Genomic DNA, 24,116 nt, shown 5'->3' with positions numbered 1-24,116 from the left:
TTACAATGGCGCAAAACAATAAGATAGTGGAGTTTTAGCAGTTTAACTGAGACTTTTCTTCTGAGAGATGACCTAAATACACCAGACCTGGTATGTATTATCAGGGTTTGTCCAGAAAAATCTCAAGTGGTGTAATACAACTGGAAAATAATGAGGGCAACTACATTAAATAACCACATTAATTGTTCCTAGACTGCTGGGAGTACAAAACTTAAAATACCCATAATTAATGCAAAGTAAAACACAAGTGTGGTTTAAGCAAACCCATCTCACTTCACAGTAGGCAAGATGCCTGCCCAGAGTGGTCAACCTGATGAACAGGAACTTATCAAGCCACATTAACCCAAGTATTTTCACTCACCTGCACACCTCTACACCTCTACTTTGTTAAAGATCAGGACTAAATTCTTTAGTGATCTCATTAACAGTGATGAGCTTTAGAAGAAGCACCTGGCAAAGGTCTTCTGGCTAACACACCGTGCTGGGGATCACTCGGCTACTAGTCCTGGCAGAGATTTCCTGAAACAAGTTCTGTAAGTCACTTTGTCAGCACCTTATTTTGTCTCCCTGCATGGTAAGATTGAAAGATCCTTTCCTTCAAGTGTGTTGTGCAAAGTACTCTTTTAACATGGAAGAGGAGATCCATGGCCAGCAGAGAGGTAGAACATAAACCACTAAATAGATTCTCTGCTGAATGATCTGCCCCCACTCTCAATACAGTCAGCATTTACGTCAAACACACATATTACCAAAAAGACGTTGTCTGGTTAAGGAGCTTGCTTCTGTCTGAATGGTTTTTTAAGCAAAACATAGCACCAAAAGTACTGTACTTGACAGCAATCAAAATATTCCTTTAATATTCCTGTCTACATGCTTGCTGCACTTGACACAGCTGGCGCCTAACCCCTTGCCCAGCTTGCTCCGTGTGCTCCGCCGGGCAGCTCGCTCCCCCGCTGCCTCTTTCGTACCGGGGCTTTGCCTTCACAGGGCAGAAAAGCAGGGAGGTGGGGTGCGGAAACTCGACATTCAGAGGTGAAGGCGGTATTTTCTCCGTTCACTGCTAGGTCCCTTAACATCCTGTGTATGTAAGGGGTAGAGGGTATGTGGTAGAGATGGGGGTGGTTCGCGACTCAGAGATGAAGCAGCTTGTCTGGCTCCAGCGTCCTGGCGGGCTGGGGGGCTTCTTGATGTCTCTGCTTCTCAGAGAATCCCCCTTCCTCCACTCTCTGGGGTGTCCTTATCTCCTTTTGACAAAACACTCTCAAACAGAGAGAGCAGAGAGACAAAGTTTTTGCCCAACAGGAAACCTGTAAGTAGTATTTCTTGGCCAAGTATCTGATTACCTAGATGCATTTTACAAAGTGCGTAGTTTTCATTCCAGTGCTTGGCAATGCAACCCAGCTGGAGGACAGACCCAGTTCTGGCTCAGTATCTCAGTCTTAAGTGCATGTAATAGAACAGAAAAACACTGTCTCAGGGATAAAGCATCTCACATGCTCATCTGGTAGGAACACCACACCAATCACTAGTAGACCACGTCTGCTGCCACCTTTTGCTGTTCCTCACATCAGCTCCAGCCTTCAGCAGGACACGGTTCTTCAGCAGCAGGCTGCAGCACTCACGCTAGGTGCTCCTTCTGACCTGGGTCCTCCTGGGCTCCTCCAGGTCACAGTATTTCACCTTGCACAAAGATGAACTTCATGGACGTTCTCTGGTGTTCACACCTCAGCCTGAGCTGGACTTTTCTATTTTACTTTCAGTTTGGCCAAAAATGAGCCATCTTCACCCACAGAGAATCTGTATTCAGTACTTTTGCATTTAAAAAAACAAGGGTCTGAATCTCCAGAAGTGTTTTACTAGTAGTAAGTGAGGTTCACAACATCTAATTGCACGGGCAGGCGATCCAAATGGTGCTTTCAGAAGGCGTTTTGGTGAGCTGGCTCTGGAGCCCAGGGGAACAGCAAGACCCCATGAACTGTGACAGTCAACAAAACTGCCAGGGTTTGGGGCTGCCCTCAGGAACCGGGAGCAGAGGGTGGAAAGTTCTGACTTCCCACCTATTCATCTCATTTCATTCTCAGCCAACCTGGGCTCAGACAGGGTATCTGCCGATTTGGAAAACCTGCACAAACAGTTACTGGTCTGAGTGAATTCTGCAGGGATTCAACCTCCCAGGTAAGCGCCAGCTAGAGCAGTTTGTCATGGGAAGAGAGAATTCCCTCGTGCCCCAGATAAAGGTACCTTCTGCGACAACAGTAAAAGGTTTTGCACAAGTGACAAATGAGATCAAGGACAGGCACGCTGCAGAAGGAGAGCAACTTACAGTGTTCATGGCACCTAGCAAGAAGCTCCAGGTCATCTGCGTGGTAGTAATCATACCCTGACGTTCCCAGAACCTCAAAGGGTAAATATCCTATAATAGGCGGAGCCCTAGAAGGGAAGCAAAGGGCAGGGAGTGAGCACAAAACCTGATGCTCTGACATCCTGGCAGATACGCTGCGATACTAGCAAACAAAACCAGCTCATACATTCACTTGGCAGGAAAATCAGGAGCAGATCTTCATACAAGCAGTGACGTATTTTCATACACCCGCAAAAGAAAAAAAAAAAAAAAACACAAACCACCACCAAAAAAACCAAACCAGCAAGGGAGAGGTAAAAAATGAGAAAATGAAAAGGTGTGTGTTTACTGTTTCATAGCCTATTCATTATGTGGGTGTAGAGAAAGGCATGTACGTACGCAAGTGACTCAATTCATTAAGCATGCTTGTGAGACACACAGCTTGAGAAACGCTATGGCTGTTAATGTGCATAATAACTCAGAGCTCGAGTAAAATTATCCAGTAGGTTGGATGTAAATGTCATCTGGGTAGTAACTGTAGAAGAAAGAGTAAGTGGGAAGCTGCAATGTGTGTCAGGACCAGCCTGGGTACAAGAAAAAGTAATTGTTCCCATGGAAAAGCTTGGGAAATGATAACAAAAAAAAATATGTTTCTATGCTGGTAGTAAAGATAAGAATAGGCATGGGGCTGATTTTAAGGGCTGTTATTTCTATGGTAGGTAGAGAAGGAATTGCTGAAGTATTTAGATAGGCACATTGCAATGACTTACATCACTATTCTGCTGTCAATTCCAGATTATCCATTTTCTAGGCAAAATATGAGATTATTATTTTTTTTTTAGGTAGGTGTCCTAACAACACTGAGCTTCTGCACAGCCTTCACTGAAGCCTAACAGCTTATGATCATGAAACAGCACTAAAACATGAGGCAGACCCCACTATTTTTTCCTGTGCTCCCTGTACCGACATGCCACCTTCTGTCCCCTGGCACTCAAGTACACTCCTGCTTGCAGGAATTCAAGCAGGGCACTCACTTGGCGAGGCAGGACCTGTGCTAGTCTGGCTCCACCTATTTGTTTTGGCTACTGGATGTGCTGATAGCATGAGGCTCACCTGCCAGGTTCCGTGTGTTCCTCGGGAATAAGCCCTCAGTGTGTGAGTGACACGGTTAATGATTCAAAGCCGGGGCAGGCTGAAGGCGTCACTGCCTACCAGGAGTGCCCTTCGTTCTGTGTGTCGAGTGACCCTCTTAAGGAAGGTGAATGCCATACAGCGGCCAAGAATATGAGCAAAAAAATATTTAATTAAGGAAGGTGAATGCCATAAAGTGGCCAAGAATATAAGCAAAAAATTACTTAAGTGTAAATACATCTCGTTCGGATGGATCGGTCTTGGGTCTTCTGGATATTGACGTGGGAAGTTCTCCTGTCTTGGTTGAGCGACCCAGCTCCACATTTATACTCTTGAGAGATGTGATGGGCATAGATTTTTCAGCTAAGGAGAGCCCAGACGAGTGTATAACCGCCCTCTGCCCCACGACTGCAGGCAGTCTGGCACCAAATGGGAAAAGGGGGAAAAGGAAGGACAGCCAGGGATCCGCCCAGCAGCAGCCCCGGAGGATCAAGGTCTGAGCAGGAGCTCCCGAACCCTGGCACAAGGGCTGGCTGCAAGAGCCACCCCTCCACGCTCTCACACAGTGCCCTTAGTACACAGTGGGCTCCACCACAATATAGCTTTATTCAGTCAAATAACTTTTCAGAGCACTGTGTTCTTTTTCCTCATCTGACCCAGATTTCTCTTATTGATGATAATACGTGTATTTATTAAAGTATCCTTCCTTGCCGTCTCTTTGGCTGAACGTGCCAGTGTCTCTCCTATCTTTAATGACATGCTTATATTCAAGACAATAATGTCTTTCAGATGCACATCAGATAAGCATTTAAACTGATGAGGAAAGCATTATGCTTTCCTGACTTTTGCCAGAATTCTTTAAATGAGAAAGCAACTGCAAAATGCTCCTCATCTGTCATTTGACAAGGAGCTGCCTTGCTCTGGCACACCGGGCACTTCTAAATGGTTCCGCAAGCGCCAGCCTTGAGGCTCGCTGTGCAAACGGGAACGCACAGTCTTCAGCCTTTCAAGTGCCGTCTTTCAATAAATGAAATGGAAAAATAGGGAGAGGACCACAGCGCAGTAGAGAAATAGATAGTTATCGAAGTTGACAGGTTTTTCTTCCTCTACACATATTTACATGTAGACTCAGAATACAGATTTTTCCTGGTTTTCTAATGTTTATCCAGACCTATGGGGTGCTGTCTGCATTATCTGTCCCGACTCTAATTTACGTTGTGGTCATGCTAGCAAAGGTCCTGATTCCAGCTGGTGCTGGGCACCCTCTGCCCCCGCTGCTGGCACACCTCAGCATCAGGCAGCGTCAGCCCACACAAGTAAGCAAGAAACAGCAAAACACCCGACAACATTTTGCAGCGTCCTGCAGACTGCACCGGAGAGAGGTCTGAACCGGCGATTAAACGAGATGACCCACACGATCCTCATTCTCGAGTCTGGGCTCACTGCTTGCATCTGGGCTGTCACAAACTCTGCCTCAGCATCTGCACCAGCTACATTTACTCTCAGTAACAATAGTTTCCTCCACGGGGACATCAGTGGGACTGAAGTGGCTGCAAATACCCAGCACAGAGAGATTCCTCTCTGAGTCATAACCCAGATTCATCAAAAGACTCTTTGATAGATTTCAAAGCAGCTCCCGCTCACCTTATTCACAGGAGCTGCTGGGACACAGCCCTTTGGAAAACCAGCTCACTTTATCAGACAGCGATGCAAGGGCTTAGGGTTCTTTTACGAATCTTAAAATTAATCACCAGATTCTGAAAATGTGCGTTATTGCTAACAAAGTCACTCCAGCAAGATCTCGACCACATGAACAGTAAGTCCCAATCCACACAGCATTAGCCGCAGGGCTGTCTCAGGGTCAGCTCCTCCATGCCTCAAGGTAGGATGTGTGACGTACACATCTTGTTTACTATATAAATGCAAGTTATTACTAATTTATATTTGCACTCTCTCTTTCTTGCTCGAAATGTGCAGATGCTATATTGGTCTTTTCCTCCCAGATATTTTTTTCCCCTACAGCCTTATTTATTAGTCTTCTGTTTCCAATAATGACTACCTTTGCACAGCTCGCAAAGGGAGGAATAATTGAAAGGGTAGGATTTTGCAATGTGCTTATGCATACATGTCAAATACAGAGAAGTCAAAGAGTGAACAAAAACCTCCAGCTTCTTTTGAAGAAAATGAATCCTATATTAATCAGCTTAATAAATAAAGTGGTTCCAGTTTGTTTCATTTACCAAGCTGAATCTCAGCCCATCATATGGCATTGTCAAAAACAAATCTGCAATTAAATAATCTAATCCACTGCTTTTCTTTCGGTTTTATAAATTCCATAATTTCTCAAGGTGAAAATCAAAAGTTTATTGAAATGGCAAAAGATTTAGAAGGATTCCTAGAAGCTGTGGCTGGAAAACAGAGGAGCTAAACTAATACAGAGAACAGGACCCACACTTCTCAGTTTCAATGTCTTAATAGATTGGTGGAGTTAAGACACTTTTCTACACATTTTCCCACCATTTTATATGGTTTCTTACTTGTCTAAAACATGGAAAAGAGGCATTAAAGGATGCCTAGTAAGTAAGTTCAGAGCACTGTTACTTACTTGCATTTAATTAGAGCTATTGTGCTTGGGATCTTAGGCAATAGCTACACAAAGTTTTCAATTTTTAAATGACATTTTGTTTATTCTTCAGTGACTAAACCCAAATTTCTCACCTGTGGTCCAAGAATAAAAACTTCCATTCCAAACTATGCCTCGATGTAAATTCTTCGCATGGCTCTTCAACATTGCAGAGCTCCTGCAAAACAGTTGGCACATTGAGACGTTTTATTCTGTGAAATGACAAAAGGAACCCTTGATTGAGGACCAAGGATGCACCTTCTTGTTATAATGAACCCTAGCACAATATGTATTTTTTAAAAAAAATTAATTTTAAAGTACTTGACTTATTTTCCTCTAAGGAACGTATAAGCCCTGTTTTATAGATGCATAAACTGATGAAAAGTGGCTAAATAATTTAGACTGGACTGAATTTCAGAGCTAGGATTAACAGTCCGAGCGCCTCATCTCGCAGTCTGTAGGCAAAGTTCCCCACCTTTTTGCAGATGTTGCTATCTGAGGACGGATGACAGTCCCAGCTCCAGCCCCAAACTGAGCTGGCTAATGCTCTCTTCAGCAAGGGGCACCTGTGGCCGTTATCCCCGTTACTGCGCCGTGCCACAGGGTGCCTACAGACCAGCACAACACGTCCACGAAACATGGGGTTTCAAGATGTGGGTGGTCTTACATAAAGGTGTGGTGGGATGTATTTCTTTAAAGGCTGCAACTTTCCAAGCAGTTTAGCTTGGGCACCCCATCACACGACCACCTCCTCTCAAAAGCAACTCCCACTTTACATCTTGTCCTTCCAAAATGCGTGTCATCTCCCACTCCCCAAATGCAGCAGCGGCCTCTCTCCTTCACCAACCCCCGGCGCTGCTGAATCCCCTTGCACCAGCCCAGCCCGTGGCGCACGGTACTGGCGGCAGCTCCACCACTGTGCACTGGCCGACCCCCGCGCAACAGGGAGGAGGCAGTGGCAGAGCTCTCACCTTTAAGAACTGTGGTGTGACGAGACGAACAGTGGCTACGAGGCAAATCTGCTCTTCCGTGGCTGACCTGAAAGCTCGTGCAATAGCTGACTCAAAGCCATTACAGGAGGGTGTAGGCACTAGACACAACCAGACAGTTTATTTAAGAAGAAGAGGAAGGAGAGTTTTCTTTTCATGTTAAGACAGGTACGACGGCTGATGAAACCCAAGCAACAAACTCCTCCTACCCACAAGGTGATGCCACGCTGATACACGCTGATGTTATTCAAAGCATGACCCTTTAGGGTCCGAGTTAAACAGCTGTAACCAGCTACCCCTGGCTTGCAGGGAAGCTTCGTAAGACAGCTCACACTTTGCAGCTACAGTCTCCTTGTCAGCCCTCCTCCAGCTCAACATTTGCAAGATTCAAGATTTTACAGGTTTCTCAAACAATTTGTCCTTTAAAAAGTGCCATTGGATTGCCATGCGTGAAGCAGAATAGCATATTTTACTGGTTATTTGACTAAGTAGGCTGCTTTACAATTGGCAGGGGTCAAATAGAGGTAGGATCAATCTGTTACCGCTTCTTTAATCACAGCACACAGAAGAGTGCACTCTTCTGACCCGAAGCCTCCCCACCACTTCTATATGGAAAATATCTCCAACTTATCCACAGCTCATTCCATCCCTGCTGGTTACAGGGCACTTTCGGCTGAAACCAGGCCTTTAGGAGGCTCCAGATCAACACACGATTTAAAGGAGAGAGGCAGAGAGGTAAAGGTAGGCTGGGGCAGTAACTTACCATGAGTAAAATATTTAAAATCCACTACAAATTTCACATATTCATACATCAGGGGTTCATTTGGATCTAAGCTGCCTCTTGCTAAATGGCAGCAAAACTCTATTTGTTTTTCCGCTGAAACGAGAGAAAGAAAGGGAGACATACACAGTGTTACTGCACATCTGCACTTCAGCACACTCCATCTATTGAGTCTCTCTAGGTGCTTATACCAACCAACCCTGCTGCTGGGGTGTCGGAGCACACCCTGCTGCGATGCCCTTGATACCCAAAAGTAAACATAGAACTGCTAGGAGCAACGATCAGCTGGTTCTGCTTAAGGAAATGCATTCTTATCCTTTCTCCCACGGCTTTGCAGCTACCCCACTGCACGGGGCGTGAAGCCCTGGCAGTATCGGTCTGCAGTATTTTCCCCCGACTCCATGCATGCAGGGTTCCATGCGAAGCTGCTAGGTGATGCTGCAAGCACTCTGTGCTGGCACTACTCGTTAGGACTCAGATCCAAAGGCCTCTGAAGTCCCCCCCTAAGCTTCTTCATTAACGGCAGAGGGCACAGCGCCAAGCTCTTATTTGGTTTTCTGCCTGAGGTCTGAACTCCGTGTTAGACCATGTGGTCTTCAGCCGGAGGGAAACCAGCCCCAGGGCAGAGCACCAGCACGAGGGCTGCCCGGTTCCCATTGACACTTGTGGGGCAGGAGAGAGGGGAGGCTAGCACTCGGCCACGGCGGATCCACCGGGAAAGGAGGGTCCTAACACAGGCTTGGTGAAACGTGAGCATTGGGAAGACGCTGCTTCCCACTCCGGTGCTGGAGATCTTTTCTTGGGGAAAGGGACATTTTGGGGGTGGGGTGGCAGCCGGCAGTAGAGATCCAGCTGGACTGTTCAGATAGGAAGGCTGTTGATTAAATTACATGTAGGGTTTCACAGGTCTCCTGAGACATGCAAGCTTCCTAAGGAACAAAGACTCTGCCAAACCCTTCAGGATTTCTCCTACCCTTTTTCCTTCCCCCAAGCCCCTCACTCCTTCCACAGGCTCAGTTCAGCATCCTGCCCTGGCAAAAACACCTAATGAGGGCAACTTCAGGGTCCCAGGGTGCAAAGCGGACAGTAAAGCAAAGACCATCCAAATCAAAGACCAAGTACTGGAAGCATGTAGGAACATCATCTAATGTGCTGCATGAAAACCCCAAAATATTAACTGCGGCAAAACCAAAGTGGCAGGCAGGAGAATTAAATAGCTGGAGAGCCCTGTGCACGCTCCCCTGGGAGCTGTTTGCCTTTGGCAAATTTCCCTGACCAACAAGACAAGAGCAGAGCTTACCGTTTAGAAAATCAGCTGCAACAGGATCTGTCATGAGCACATGCGGAGAAAGGAGCTTGTACACCTCGCTCTGCTCCCGCTCAGGCAGAAAGTTTAATATATTTTGGTCCACCAAATCTGACTGATACAAAAGAATGCTTTGTCATGTTCAGCATTACAGCCTGACACAACCACACGCTTTTTCATCACACAACAGAGCACAGACGCTGCCGGTCTAGCACGGATGCTTAAGACAAGGAAGCCCAGTTAATCTGCAGATCTAGGATCAGAATATAGGATCTAGGGCAGAATATAACCCTTGGGTTATTTTACCTTGGGGTTCCTATCTATTTGCAAAAGGCTGAATGGGTCCCAGAGGCTGCCCTTCAGTTCAGCCAGATGCAAGCTGGAGAAGAAACTGGTACCACAGGAATACAACGTGATGAGAAGTATCACATCAAAGCGAAAATTTGAAACATCCCTTCAGAAGCACAACACAGAAGTGCGAGGGCTCCTCCTCACATCCTCCATTTGTCTTCTAGACTGAACATCTGGCAAAATCAGCTCAACCTGCAAGCGTTTCAGTGCTGATCAACCCACACATCCTGACTGAAGAGGTTCTACCAAAATGTCAGCATGTATTTGTTTCTTTGCACACCAGCATATTCAGCCAGGTTAACCGCATGCTGAAATTTGCCCTCATAAAGCATCACTGGTGCCTCAGGCTTGGCACCAGATAAAAACAAAAAATGCTTTTGAAGGGCTAGCAGAAATTTCTGCACCCAACAGCTAACTCTGAGGCCACATACTTGTTACTGAAGACCGTAAGCTCAAAATAGAAACACTCAATGTCATTAGAAAAGCATAGATTCAGCCCTGAAATAATCTTTAAATTATCTGAGAAGAGCTTCAGCGTGCACAGATTTCACAAGCATGAGACTTTCCATATACCTAGTGGGATAGATACCACCCAGGCCATCCTTCCGATGTGCAGCCAAGTGATGAGCTACGAGTACAGTGATTTTGCATAGGGTTTATTTTTTAGCTAACTCACAGACCCCGACAGAGCTTAAGAAACTCCCTAACAGTTTGTTGGTTTATCCCCCACCCACAGTCAGTTGCCTCTTTGGCTGGTCAAACCCAACGCCCAGCCCTGCGTTAAGGCAGGGGAACAATTCTTCAACACATTGCGCTGTCAGAACTTACCGGTAAGTGTCCGAGCAGAGATGAAACACTGTCAGATACATAAATAATAATCCCATCAGTGGTAAGAGCAATGAGAAAGCCATCTAGTGCCTAACGATGAAAGGCAGGCAAAAAAAAAGAAAAAAAAAATTATGCAAGGGACCAACTTAAAATATAAATGGCCAGTTTATTCTTTGTGATTCTTCTAACTGCCTAAAACTAACATATATCAATTATGGAAATGATACTTCAGTGTGGAAAAATAAAAATTACACATACTGTCTAATTCAACATTCTTCTTATATTATTTGCTCATTAATATTGAATTGACTTGTATTTTTCACCCAGTGAGTGTTTATTTAACATGAAGCAAGACAGTGGTGGTAAGAATTTCTACACCCACACAATCCTACTGACTTCAGTCACTTCATTATGTGTTCTGAATTACACAATAGTTAACCAATTCGGTGTGTAAGGAGATGTTAGATATCATCATGGCAAACCCAGCACTGTGGATGGATGGATAGGCAGAGACAGAAAAAATATACAATGCTGTATTTTTAGAAATTTATGGACAATACAGACAAGATTTAAAGCCTTATTTATTCTGCTTAAAGCTCTCATTTGTTAGGCTACTGACACAAAAATTTTAAAGCCTGTTTTGTGACAATTTTAAAGCCTGTTTTGTTTCCCCTTTCTTTTTCACAACGGTTTCTGTCCCGGAGTCAAAGTTCTCTGTCCCTTTTAAGTCACAGCATGTGCTTTCCTCTTCAGGTGTTCTCCCTGTTCTTCACATCTCGTTCCACTGACCCAGTGTCTGTCCCTATTCTTCTCTAACACTTACCAAGATCTGGGAGGTTTAATCTCTAGACAGCACCATGCATAAAGCCAGCTCTTCTAACGGCACGGTTAGGCTGCTCTGCAGCTCTGGAGAGAGCCAACAATGCAGCATTGCCCATCTCCCCCACCTCACCGTCATACTTTGCTGAAAAAAAGCCCTCTCTGGAAAAAAACCACTGATTTTAAGTAAGCTGGCCAACAGCCCAACATAGTCCAGCAAGCCAACAGTTATTAAAGGGCTCTCTCTCCCTCCCCCCCTCACTCTTTTAAGGGGGGAATTTGTTTTGGTTCAGCTGGAACAAACTAGCTTGTTTGGTGAGAGAAATTCCCAGAAAAAATGAACGTACTTTTCCAGGGAGGTGAGTCACGACATCCTGATGAAAAGGAATAACTAAGACACTGCAGCACCTCCCAGCTCAGCCCAGCATACACCCTTATTTTGGTGGGGCAAAGAGCAACGGCTGCCCACGCAGGGCAGGAGATGTCCTCGTCAGAGCAGCGTGCAGCACAAACCCAAAGCCACGTCCATAAGAAAGGAAAACTGTAGGCTCGTGGGGTGCTTCTTGATCAGCTAAGCATTTTAGAGGTGGCAGTATCAGAGCTGCTCTCCTGGATGCACTTAAAGATCCAAGCAAAAGATACAGCGTTCCCATCACACGTGCAGCACTGCAGACTGAGCCGCAGCAAAGTAAACGCTGCCTGGCTGGGGGATGTGGGAGGCAGAGAGCTGCTCTGCTTTTTTTCAGGTCCTTTCAAGTTTTTGCTGAACCTGCTAGCTCTAGTGGCTCTTCTGAGGACAATTCTCTTTTTCCTCTCTCACCAAGCCAAATCTGGGCCAAAATGGTCTTCATTCCTAAATGAAAAGCTGTTTATCTTTAAAGGGAAGCAACCATGTTTTTAATTCAGGGTCGGCAAAGCATTTAGCACAACACTGGTCTCTGTCAGGTTTGTATTACATGTGCCAGCAAAGTAGAAATCATTAACATTGGGACCGACAGGTGAAAAGGAACTATATCTCTGAACTACTCCAATGAACTGATTACTTCTCACTAATCTATGCAGCTTTAATTTCTTCTTACCTCTAACATCAACTGGGTGAACTCCTCGTTGCTAAGAAATGAAGGCTTCCAGTCTTGTCTAATCTCACAGGCTTCTGTCTGTGCTGTGATTTCTTAAAGAGAAAACATCAAAAAAGCAACATGACTCATGCTAGTTGAATATTTTTTTTTTTCATTTTCAAGTAACACTAGATTTCTTTTAAGAGGCTTTCAGAGGAATCATCCTCAGATCATTCTCCACACAAAGCCTTCTTGTATGCAACAGTCATTTTCTATCCCATCACAACACAAATGCATTAGAAATCAAGAAAAGGAAGAAGAGGCATTTTGTGTGGTCTGAAGAAATCCTCCAAAAATTAAGGTCAGTGGGCTAATTTCAGAGTAGCTGAGCATCACTGTGAGCAGAGGGTGTCTGCACCCCTGGAGCTGTTTCAGGAAGGCTCACGGTAGTGCCCAGGCAGCCGGACAGGCTGCACCAGCCACCTTCTACCCCTGGAGACCTGGGAACAGGGCACAGAGCCCCCTCTCCCCTGGCTTTCCCGATGCGTACCGTTCCTCAGATCTCCTCCATCAGGCTCTGTCTGAGAGCATGTAAACATGCCAGGGGATGGGGAGGCCAGCGAGGGACATGGAGTGAAGCCACTACATTAAAAAGCACGTAGCGCTGCACCTTTTCAAGCCTATCTGCGTTTAAGTGGTCAGCACTGTATTCAAACCCAGCTCGTTTCCCAAGGCCAACTGCTGTGCCTTATTCTGCCCCTCACTTCGGCTCAAGTCCTCTCTGGAGGTCTTAGATGCTTGGGAAAAACAATTTTAATCTTCTGAGTGGAACCCGGCTGCTGGGCAGATGGCAGAGCCAGGGCCTTCAACAGGGGCAGCCCAGCATCCTCCAGTACCTTTCTGTTTCTGTAAGAAGTCAATGGTCCTCTGCAGTATTGTGGACTTGTCCATCTTGAGAGGGTGACCGTGGCCCTGCAGCATCGTGCAAAGCTCTTTAATGAGAACATTGAACTGGTCTCTCCTTTTCTTTTCAGATTTGTTGCGTGATGCCCTGGGTGACAGAAACATAAATGCCACTAAGTAAAACAACGGACCCAGGGAGAGGTACATGGTCCTGCCCCAGCAAAACACTTTAAAGGTACAAATCTAAACTCTGCTGGGACTACTCATTCCTTTAGAACAGGCTTGGGTGTGAGTGCCTTGCTGGTGCTCAGAGCCTTGCAGCAGAACTGAGCTCACCGTCAGCAAGGAACACCTGGGGGCAACAAACACAATTTACGCTCATTTGAGCAAGACCATATCCTTATGTACATTTCAGTGCCAGTTCCCTTTGTTTCAAAAGCAGTGACAACAGGGCAAAGGTGTTCTGGGCAAAATTTCTCCAGTAAAAGAAGTCCTGGCATCTACATGCTCATGTTTTGCCCACCTCATTTTTATGTAGTTTTGTTTTGCAGTTAGTGCACACACACCACACACACATAAAGGTCAAAATGCAAAAGATTCCTTATTCCCTGATTTGTACTTGCAAAAGGAGCTTATCAAGAGACAATACTGTGTAGAGACAACTTGACTGCAGAATAAAGTCAAGCACATGCTCTTGTATCTGTTTTGAAAATCTTCTGCCATGATCTATGAAACCGGCAATGTTAAAGAGTCTGACTGCAGAAACCACAGGTTAGTTTCCAGCTTGCATTAATACAATTTAAGAATGTTTTATTAGGGTTTTCCCCTCAATTAAAAATAATAAAGGAGAAAGCAAATCCATTCAGGTTCTTCCAAATTGTTCTTTCCAATGCTCATATCTGAGATAACCCTATTTTCATACAACCTCTTTCAGCAGTAATTAATTTTCTTTACAAGCATATTCATGATGATACATGCTTCCGGTGATCTAGACCGAGCGCGGTACGCAGAAAGCATTTCCATTCATATCCAGGTTGGCATTTGGAGGTTCTCAGATCCAGCATCTACGTTCACAGCCATCTCTGGTTTGGCACTCCTGTACGATGACTCATTACAACTGAGCCAAACGCTTCTCTGAAGGGAGACTAACCCATACCTGTGCTAAAGCAGGACTGCTCTCTAAGTTTCATGGGGAACTCTACCAGAGGTGGGCAGCACTGCATGATGCCAATAAAATCACAGGTCGGGAGTCCTGCATCAAGATAATAAATAGCCATGGGATAACATAAGATTCTGACGGCACAACAAAGTCATTTAAGGACCACTCAGCTGATTAACCCATCGTAGGGGTGGTCAAACACACTACAAGAAGCTTGAAAATGGTGGCTTAATTACACTGTCTGTGGTCCACTATACACAGCCTGTAAATTGCACGGGGGGTTTTGCCTCAGACAGCAGTAGTCCCAAATACTTTTTCAAGCACTGGACAGCACAGCATTTACAATTCTCCCCCAGGAACGCTTTGACTCTCAGTGCTCTGTGCATCCCTTCATACCTCTTTGCCCTGTCCTTCTCATCTTCATCCATCAGTTCGTTTACACGACACAGGGCTCTGGAAGGAAAAGAGAGGAGTACTTACTGAGACATATTCCCTGATTTCCTTGAGGATGTCAGAATGGAGCTAACTGGTCTGTACTTTCTGATTTCCTGGATGTTTCAACCTTCCCTTTTCCAAACTCCACTCTTGTTACATAGTATTTCGCTTGTTCCATCAGCTGCTGAGGCTTGAGAAGTGAAACCATTGCTGTAGACCCAAACACAGAGCTACAATAGGTGCGGCTTCAGAGGGGAAGAGCTAAGATCCAGCAGCCCCTCAACCTGCCTCTGCACTCCACTCTGCCACAGCCTGGGGAACCCTGCTGAAGCACTGAACTCTGCACAGGAATCAGCATCTCCCCTGCACATGTGAGGGCCGATTTGACTCAGATGCCTGTACCAGGCAGCACTGCACCTGGTTCTGTTTTGGGCAATTAAATAGGCTGCTGGTTGATTTCAAGTATTGCAATGCTTGAAAAGCATCTGAGATTTCTTTCCCAGTGGAAGGGCATAGAAGGAAGAAGGAAACTGTGCTAATCCCCCAAAGGATTAGTATTAGGCAACAGCAGGGTGCTATCAGGACATCTAAGAGATGATACGACAGACAGGTTTATCCAAAGCATCCTGCAGCCAATGACTGCTGCCTGCACTGGTGGGCTCACATCATCCGAGCTGCGTCCTGCCATGGGGGGTCATACCCAAGAGACTTCAAGTTAAAACTCCCTCACCTGGCAGTAACCAGGGAAAAAAAAAAAGGGGAATGTGACCGAGGTTCCTGGAATTCTACACCTTCCTGCAACAGAACAGTCATCGTGGGCTGCTGTCTTTACCTCAACTGTTCCTGCAGCACAGGTAAGGAGAGCTGTTGGCAACAACTCCCAGTAAGGACACGGTACACTCAGGCTCTGAAATGATGGAAACCTCAGCACAAGGGTAACTCCTTCACTGGTGACTTGCCTTCTGTGACTCAGAGGGCTAAGCCCGAGGGACAGGGAGCCAGGCAGATGCAGGCAAGCCAGCTACCATCATTCCACACCGCCTCACTTGGGTCAGCTCTGCTGGGTTGCATCCCACTCAGGAACAAAGAGGTAACTGCACCCGTCCCCAGCATCAGCACCAACCTGCCTCCACCTCTAGCGAGCACTTTCACTGGCAAAGCCCTTCCACCCCACCCTGCACCCAAGCGGCATTTTTCAGGGGGTATATCCAAATGTTTTTCCCTGCTTTGAGACTACTCCAAGCTCAACTTGGTGGCTGTAAAAATAACACAAAATAAAACCACCCACAACCAAGAGGACGTCAAAGATGCTGCTCATGGTAAAAGCTACAAAAATTTACCCTTCCTTTCCTGCTCCGGGACAAGGGTCTCCCTCTCTGCAGATGACCTGAGTAGAAGAAACTGTATGATTTCTTTTGTCCCAAAATATGAATGCACCTCATGGGGGGGGGAGTGGTTCTCACTGCTTGAGTCACTGAAAGCTACAAGCCAAATTAGAAATTACCTGTTCTATTCCTCAGATTCATCAGTCCAGACTGACGGAGTGGGATTAGCACTTCTTATTACCATGTAAATATAGACAGAGAAAAATTAATCCTGGAAGGAAAAGCAAATCCAGTTAAGACACAGTTGCAGGCAAGACTTAGCCTAGAGAGCAGCAATCACTTCAAGCTGAAAAAGTCTACCACCGTAAAGTAGAAATATGCTTAAGTATAACTGGTGAAAGCTCAGCAAAGCCTCTAGGAACAGGAGCCGAACCACGTTCCAGGGCTCTTGGCTCCGTCGGCACCACCTGCAGCCACAGAAGCAGCTGGGAAGCCACCTTGACCACTCGTGTCCAAAAAGCCTTGTGGCCCAGCCGGCTGGAGGAATGGCCCTCCTACCTTGGGGCCATTCCAGAGTCCTTCCGAAGTATGACAGTTTACCTGGCATGCGTGCTATGAAAACCAGTGAGTATGACCCATACTTCACCTATCCCATCTTGCAACCAAAAACCTCCTTTGAGATGAACACGATCAGCTAGAGCCAGCGCAAGCCACAACCACCCACCTGTGGATGGATTTCAAGCCTCCCATTCAGCTTTGCTACTGACGGGACACACACCTCTCCTTTCTGTGTGCGGCTGAAATGGTGACTAACGAACACCCTGAACTCCTGACTACACCTACACCACCGTGCTAATCTCCCTGAAACCATCGCTGTTGAAACTCGCTTGGCTTCAGACGAGTCTCACTCTCAGGAAGGACCCTGATGCAACCGGACTGTGCATGACTGACAGTAATATCTTCAACAATAGCCAAGTGCTGGGCTTCCAAATCTACCAAGCTTTTAATGCCCTTGAAGTCACCTTCCCGCCTTGAGCCCAGGTTCATGGCTGTTTCTCCTGTTACCACGAGTTCCAACATTAGCTCAAGAGACTGCAAAAAGCTCGTGGCCACTACCAGGGGTTCCACATTTGTAACCTTGGTGAACGAGCAAACACAGCCCCACAGTTTTGCCATCTAAAGGACTGGCAAGAGTTCATTTCTCCAGCTCATGAAAACACCTCTAAGGGAAGGAAACACAAGAAGGTGGCTGAAGAACCACTGCAAGAGACCCCCATCAGGCATGCGTGTTGGAAAGGGTAGCTGGGACAGGGTAGGGGCTGCTGCTAAGCACCACGAGCAACACAGATCCCAGCCACTGATACAGTGCGAGTGCTCTGCAGGGGAGGTTTATGTGAGCAACACGAGACAACGGGCCAAGTTCCTGCTCATTGCAGCTAAATGAAATTATGTCAGTCCACTTGCTCAAAAAAAATCGGCTCAAAGAAAGTGTGATACAGTCATCATGAACAGTAATAGAGACGCTACCTGCAAGACCTCCTGCCACAGAAGTACAAGAGGAACATCTAAAACACCTCCTGTGTTTCAGTGGTAAGTGAACCAGTTAAAAAGTGCAGTTGGGATGAAGGGATCATTTTCAGTTTGGAACATGAACTTTGAGGGAAAATCTCACACAACCCCCGATACCCTCAGCAAAGCTGCAACTGAAAACAACACGTGCGCAGCAAGTTTAAACACGGTGGACCTGCTATGCTTCTGTTCTCACAGTCATCATACGCTAGTCAAGTTACAAGCTATTATCCTGGTTCAAAAGGAGCATGTGATCTTATTTGTTACCCTATTGAGCTATCACAGAACCGAGGTGCTTATCTTGGTCACTGCTGCTCAACAGTCAGTGCTGTTTTATCAAAATCATACAGTTGTTTTTCCCCTAGAAGAATGACCCATACAGAAGTTTTGCTAACTTGTAATCATTTTGGAGATTGATACAAAGAGATATAAAATTTCGGAGTTGGTATAAAGATTATTTTTTTTTAAGTGATGGGTTCAAATATAAAGAATGCATGTGAATACACAAACAGATTTATCACAATTTTTCAGGAACCATTTTTTGTACACAGGCTTAAGTATGCAAACAAAAAAAAAACCCACCCAAAAACAAACAGAAGGATTTTCCCTCAGCTTTGAGCGCAAAGCCTTATGCAGAAACCTTCACAGCGCCTTGCCCACAGGTTGTTTAACAACTGGAAACTTCCAGGAAGCCTGACAGGTTTTCTGCCTTGTCCATGTGGTTGCCCTCCCAGCCAGCCTGAACGGCCATAGGTTGAGAGAAGCTGTTGGGTCACGGCTAGAGACAGCAGCCCAGCTAATGCTCACCAAGTCTAAATTGGGAAACGAAGCCCGGATTCTCCCGTCTCTAGCAGCAGGTATCCCATTCCGCAGCAGTACGGCTGATGTAAGCTGCCAGGGGCAGAGGAATGAGGCTTCCCCGGTCTGTCCCAAGAGGACACCCCTAAAGAACGTGAGAGATGTCCTCAGCCTACACCAGACTTCGAGGCTCTAACAGAATAAACGGCCATAAAAGAATTCACAGGCCCAAATACACAGATAAGGCTTTTTGCATGATGCAGCAGTACGGCGAGCTACAAGAAGTCTTAGTAGAAGACACCTAAGGACAAAATATTCTTAACTGGATTAAGCACTTCAGGACTACATTTAGCTAAGTGCTTTTTGTCTTGTTATGAGCCAGAGCTAAAGATAGTAACCAGAATACTTAAGAATAGTTTCATAAGGGTTGTATACACTCCTCAGCAAGATAAGGCACTTAGCACTACTGACAGCAGTATGTCTGCATGTTAAGAGTATTTTAAATAGCTCCAGATAGAACCTCTTTGACCTTAACTGTATTAACCAGGGGGATCAAAATTTATTTATTGCCTCCTGAAAATCCTCTCCTGCAACACTTGGAGAGAAGGAATCCTAAACTCTATGGGCAGTTAAAGAGAGAGGACACTTGTCAGTGCTGCTAGCTTTGTTTTTCAGCCCACCTACAGCAGGCAGTATCAGCTTTCTCACAAAGAAATGCACATCCATCATTGCTTAATGCCCTCTGTAAAGGGAAAGATTTTTTCTTCCCTTGTACAGGGAGTCTCAAAAAACACAGCATTTCAAGGGCAAATTTTATTTTAGGCTTTTCAAATATCACAGTATTTGAAGTTGTTCCTAGGTTTACAGAAAGGGTAATGTAGTATGACAGCCTTAACAAGACAAATGGACTTCTCAGACACACAGCTAATAGTTAAAGCACTATTCCATGTCATCTGCAATATTCTGGCACATTTTTTACTGAAGAAAGAATGGGAGAGGGCATTTTTTAAAAATTCTTTGTTTTGCAGAACTGTCTGACCTCAGGAGCTATCTAAAACTGTGCAAACTTTTCACAATTTTGCTGCAAGTCATCAAAATATTAACATTACCTTTGGACAACTCTTAATGGAACATCACATTAGTAAAGGTTATCCCCTGAAATCAACAGTTCCTATGAATGCATCATTATAGCTTTAATTTTAATTATTTGGTTATGTCACTGATGGCAAGGCAAAGATCACTCTTTGAAGGTAGCGCTGCACATTTCTTTGTGATCAGCAACAAACAAAGCTTTCATCAGTCACCTAAAAAGGGTCCCTGAACCCATCTAATTTGATTGCTTTTCCTAAACATATCAACTGGTCTAACTAAAAATATTATCTATGCATCAAAACTTTGTTGTGCTCATATTTAAATTTCCATAAGATTTTGCATTTGAGTAACATACAGCAGTTAGAGAGTCTTCGAAACTATACTGTAGGAAATATTTTAATTATGGAAATGTGCTGTGCTAATAATTCCACAGATTTTATATGCAATGCATTCATCAGAGAGCCCCCAATTACAAGCACTTTGTGGCACAACGCAGTCATAAATAAGAGAGCTAATGCATCCTCCAGCCATGCGACTTATATACCAATATGCCAATGTTTCATTCTTCTCGAGGAAACAGGAGGGCATGACTGTGGCTGACAGCTAAACAGATGATTTAATTTTTAAAAGGCAGAATTTAACCTCTTCAGTAAAGCGCTACTGATTCAATTACAAGATGCTAATGCAAATGACATTTGGAAAACCAACCAGTGCCACTGCATCGTTACGGCTGTTTAGCACAGAAGTGCTCGGCACCTCCGTTCACGTGCCAGAGCACCGAAGCCCTGCCACCTGTCCTGTGCTGCCCGCTGCACGGCCACCCGCACAGCCACGCCAAGCATGGAGCAGAGCCACAGCAGCGGCTCCCACCGCCCTCTGCTGCAAAGCTCCTTCTCTCATACTGAGCAGGCTCGATGGCAAACTTACCCACCTTCGGGACAAACATTTCTGGGCTACAGCGAGCGGGCAATAACAACAGCAGCTGCTCTGTACGGCTACAGCATTACCTCTGCCCGGGTACCCCACAGGGCACTGCCTCGCCGCTGCCGCCTCACAGCTCAGCGAGAAAGCACGACATGGCAATGCAAAGACTAAAACAGATGTGGCAAAGGAGTTGCATCTCTGCGTTACTTGACCTACTTGCTTAATTTTTTTTCTGCTTGTGTTTTACCCTCTCCTTTCCTTGCCATGTCTTGCCTTCTGTTGTCCTTCACTCTCTCCTGCTCTTCTTTCGCTTATCCCCCCTTACTTAACATCCATTGGTTTGCAATTCAGAGAACTGGATCTTTCTTGAATGTGGTTTCTCTCCATCTTGTTTCTTCTATCATCTGCCTTCATCTTCCTGTTGCTTTTTTCTTCTCCATGTTCTTCACTTTCCTCTTCTCGAAAGAGAGAAAAAAAAATGATCACAGTACTGACAATCTATCAGCCACTTAATTGTGGGAACTCTTGGCTTGCCCAGGCCTGGGGCATGCACGACTGCCAAATTCTGGTTTGGGACACACTGCCTTAGGGATCACGCTGGTGGGGATCAGATGGGGGTCTTCAACATGGTCAGCTTCCATACCACCTCGGTCCAGGTCCAGAGGCACCGGGTCTTGTCCTGCTTGACAGCTCCTAATTCCAGTTCCAGACCCTTCGCTTCTTCAGAGGAACTGGGATTCCCCCCAGTTCAGTGGTAGAGCTGTGCAGCTCCATCTTCTACAGATCCCTCACCCTACGTCTCTGCTGCAGGGTGGCCAAGGGAAACGGTCCAGCACAGCACACTCATCCCTGCAGCTAACACACACCTTCACTCTGGGGTGTCAAGGCAGGGTGACACGCCATGACTGTACCTGTATCTTCACACATCTTTGTTCACTGGAACAGGAGTAACAGTGGTGAATCGCTGAAGGAACCAAATATTCTGTGTCCTCTTTTGTTAATCTGCCCGAAGCGGACTGTTTGTGCCACTACTGTAACTATTGCATCTCAATGTGCCCACTTATCTACAGCGTACTCTTCCCTGGTTTATTGAGCTCTAAATTTAGCTTGTTACCTGTGACAGATTTATGACTACATTCATTATAGCGGTAACAGCTTCAGACAGAAGCTAAGAGGTGCCCAAAGAAAATGGATTATACAAAACAATTACACCATAAAAAAGGCTGTAACAGAACACTGTGATTCAGCACAGAAATGAAATGAAAGATACTGAGAGGAACAATAGTGGTGTGTTGGGTTTTTTTGGGTTTTGGCTTGGTTATTATTTTTTCTTTAAACCAGGATATGCTGTTTTCTGACAAAAGAAAGGGGGAAAGAATTAAAAACTAACAGATACTTGAAAAGAAATGATGATTACTGGAACATTTTGTTCTCTAGGATTTTTGTCAGATCCTGGAGAAAATAGACGGCCAAGTTTGTTCTGTTCCAGCAAATTACAGAACCTTGCAGGGTAAAGATACAACATTGTAGAGTATTATTTAAAATGGCTGTAGGGTTTCTGTATCAATAAGGGCATGCATTTAATTAATTCTATCAATTTGTCCAATAGCCCCTTAAAACTCTCAAAACATGGCAAAAGGCAGAACTGCTGATTCACAGCCCTAAGCGGTACCAAACTGTACTTCTACTGGCACAAGCAGGGTAGGATAAAAACACATATGCAAATAATACTTCCTCTGCAGTCTTGGATAAATACCTGTATTCATTTGTAGCCATTAAGTTACTGCAGGAAAGGTAAATGTGTTTTGTAGTATGAAGTGATGATATTTAACCTACAAACAATTCTTTAACGCACCTGATTCAGGCAGACACAGAACCAAATCATCCTCAAATAATAACAGTTTTCCCACGTGTAGGATGAGAGCAAAGGCAGTTGTCCACAGTTAATCCTTCAGCAGAAACCAAGATGTGTGTTTTCATGGGACTATTTCCAGGAAAGGCACATACAGCTAAAGAGAAGGCAGCAATATTGAAATCTAACAGTCAGCAGCCTTTTGAACAGAACGTTCTCCACAATTTCCAGCAAATATGAGTGCTCTTTAAAGCTCTGCTTCTGCTTATGGCTGATCCTGATGGTGCAAATGCATGTGTGTGGGGGTGAGCGTATAAACACACATATAAATAAACACGTTTTACTTCAGAGCCATTTGCAAAAAAAAAAAAAAAAAAAAAAATACACAAGAGCAATTTCTACCAAGGAAAGCCATCGTGACATTCAGGATGACTCCTGCACTGCTCACCTCCTGAGGTTGGAAATTAAGTAACCATTCCCGCTGGGTGCATGCAAAGGGAAGGTGAGCAGAGCTCCCTCTCTTCATGCCTCAGGCCACTTTCTACCATATTCTCTTCTCTGGCAAATCACAAAGGATGGGGTGTGTGTGGGAAGGTTAACCCAATAAATTTCAGCAATGAAAAGGGTGGCTTAACAAGCTAAAAAAACCTCCCAAAGCTATTGCATCTGCAGCTTCAACAACACAGGCAGCATCTGATCATAAACCCACTGCTGAAACGCTGGCTAATTTCAGGGTTTCATTCAGCACAGTTCCAACATGATCAGAGCAAACCAGCTGGGAACATTTTTTTAAAAGAAACCAACACTCCCTGCTAACTTGACAGCGTCAGCTTCTGCACCTGCTGCAGAACTGCCTACAACGTGGGTGCGGGGCACCCTGACGCCCCGTGCTCTCTTCTCGGGGATCACCAGCTGGAGCTTCTCCCTGGGAGGTGCTGTGCGTTACTCCCACCGAGAGGACACGGCGTGCATCAGCTGAATTTATGGCATTAAGTGAGGTCACTGGGTCCTTTTTCGGCTTCGGGTTTTGTTTTGGCAACTATGCAGATACTAGGACAAACATGTCAAAGCTGTCTTTTTGGATGTGTTACCCTGAAATACTCTTGTAATTCCTCTTCTCTTCTATGGGTGAAACTCATCCCAAGCAGACAGCTACGTAAAGTCTACGTGCCATTAAACTACCTACTTTTAAGCCTTGTGCTTTCCCTGTGTACAGAATAAATGTAATCACTTGACAACAAAGAAAATCAGCTAGCTAATTAAACTACCTTCTCCTCTAGTTTTCTCAGCAAGAGAACACCCCCAGCAACTACCAGTTCATTGAAAGAGGCAATAGTAAGTTCATGTCCTTAGCTCTTCTCTTTTTCTCCTCGAACAACACTTTTTTTGCTTTGTTTCTTCTTCTCAGTCTCATATTAAATGCATTTCAGATGCCTGAGGATGGCACAGATGAGGAGATGAGCACTTGTGATTCATGTTTGCTTCTGCTCGAGGTTGAACTCATAATGCAAAAATATATGCAAAGCTCAAGGGCTGCTTGCCTGGCACTATGAAAGCAGGGGCTTTCAGCGCGGTCAGCAGTGGGTCCTGGGTGGCTCCAGGACCATGCTTCCAAAGTGCTCTGCTCCAGTGAGGAGAAGAACGCTGTGCATGACTCGGCTTCAAAGTCCCTCTGCTCACAGATGGCAGGATCAGCAGATGGTGGGAGCGATTTGTGAGCTGGAGGATTTTCTCTCAAACTTGAACATCTTCTGTCTATATACAGTACTCCCCTGGCCACTGCCCTACAGATGTGTGTCAGCTCACTTCAAAGTCCGATAGCGACCACAGTC

At 45.3% G+C, this 24,116-nt stretch overlaps 1 protein-coding gene across 12 annotated transcripts in view; it reads right to left on the bottom strand.

Moving 5' to 3' along the window:
- The window catches only part of PASD1 (PAS domain containing repressor 1), a gene marked incomplete at its 3' end in the record, with an annotated part of 113,549 nt that overhangs the window by 16,258 nt on the left and 73,175 nt on the right, over window positions 1-24,116 (bottom strand). For 7 of the 12 annotated variants that reach the window (XR_013923835.1, XM_080365698.1, XM_080365699.1 and 4 more), the window contains exons 2-11: window positions 16,229-16,320; window positions 14,686-14,742; window positions 13,124-13,278; window positions 12,249-12,340; window positions 10,351-10,440; window positions 9,166-9,286; window positions 7,848-7,961; window positions 7,067-7,185; window positions 6,191-6,273; window positions 2,324-2,430 (exon numbers count right to left, since the gene is read on the bottom strand). Coding sequence is in view for 11 of the 12 variants with exons in the window: in XM_080365698.1 (XP_080221824.1) it covers window positions 2,324-2,430; window positions 6,191-6,273; window positions 7,067-7,185; window positions 7,848-7,961; window positions 9,166-9,286; window positions 10,351-10,440; window positions 12,249-12,340; window positions 13,124-13,278; window positions 14,686-14,717 (913 nt within the window). Of the gene's footprint in view, window positions 1-2,323; window positions 2,431-6,190; window positions 6,274-7,066; window positions 7,186-7,847; window positions 7,962-9,165; window positions 9,287-10,350; window positions 10,441-12,248; window positions 12,341-13,123; window positions 13,279-14,286; window positions 14,383-14,685; window positions 14,743-16,064; window positions 16,112-16,228; window positions 16,321-24,116 lie in introns of those variants that run through there. The other 5 variants (XM_080365701.1, XM_080365700.1, XM_080365704.1 and 2 more) reach the window with 4 other exon arrangements.

The sequence above is a fragment of the Falco punctatus genome (assembly GCF_963210335.1).
Source record: "Falco punctatus genome assembly, chromosome: 15".
Taxonomy (NCBI): Eukaryota; Metazoa; Chordata; class Aves; order Falconiformes; family Falconidae; genus Falco; species Falco punctatus.
Note: the sequence above shows the minus strand (reverse complement) of the source record. Positions and strands in the feature narration are given on the sequence as shown.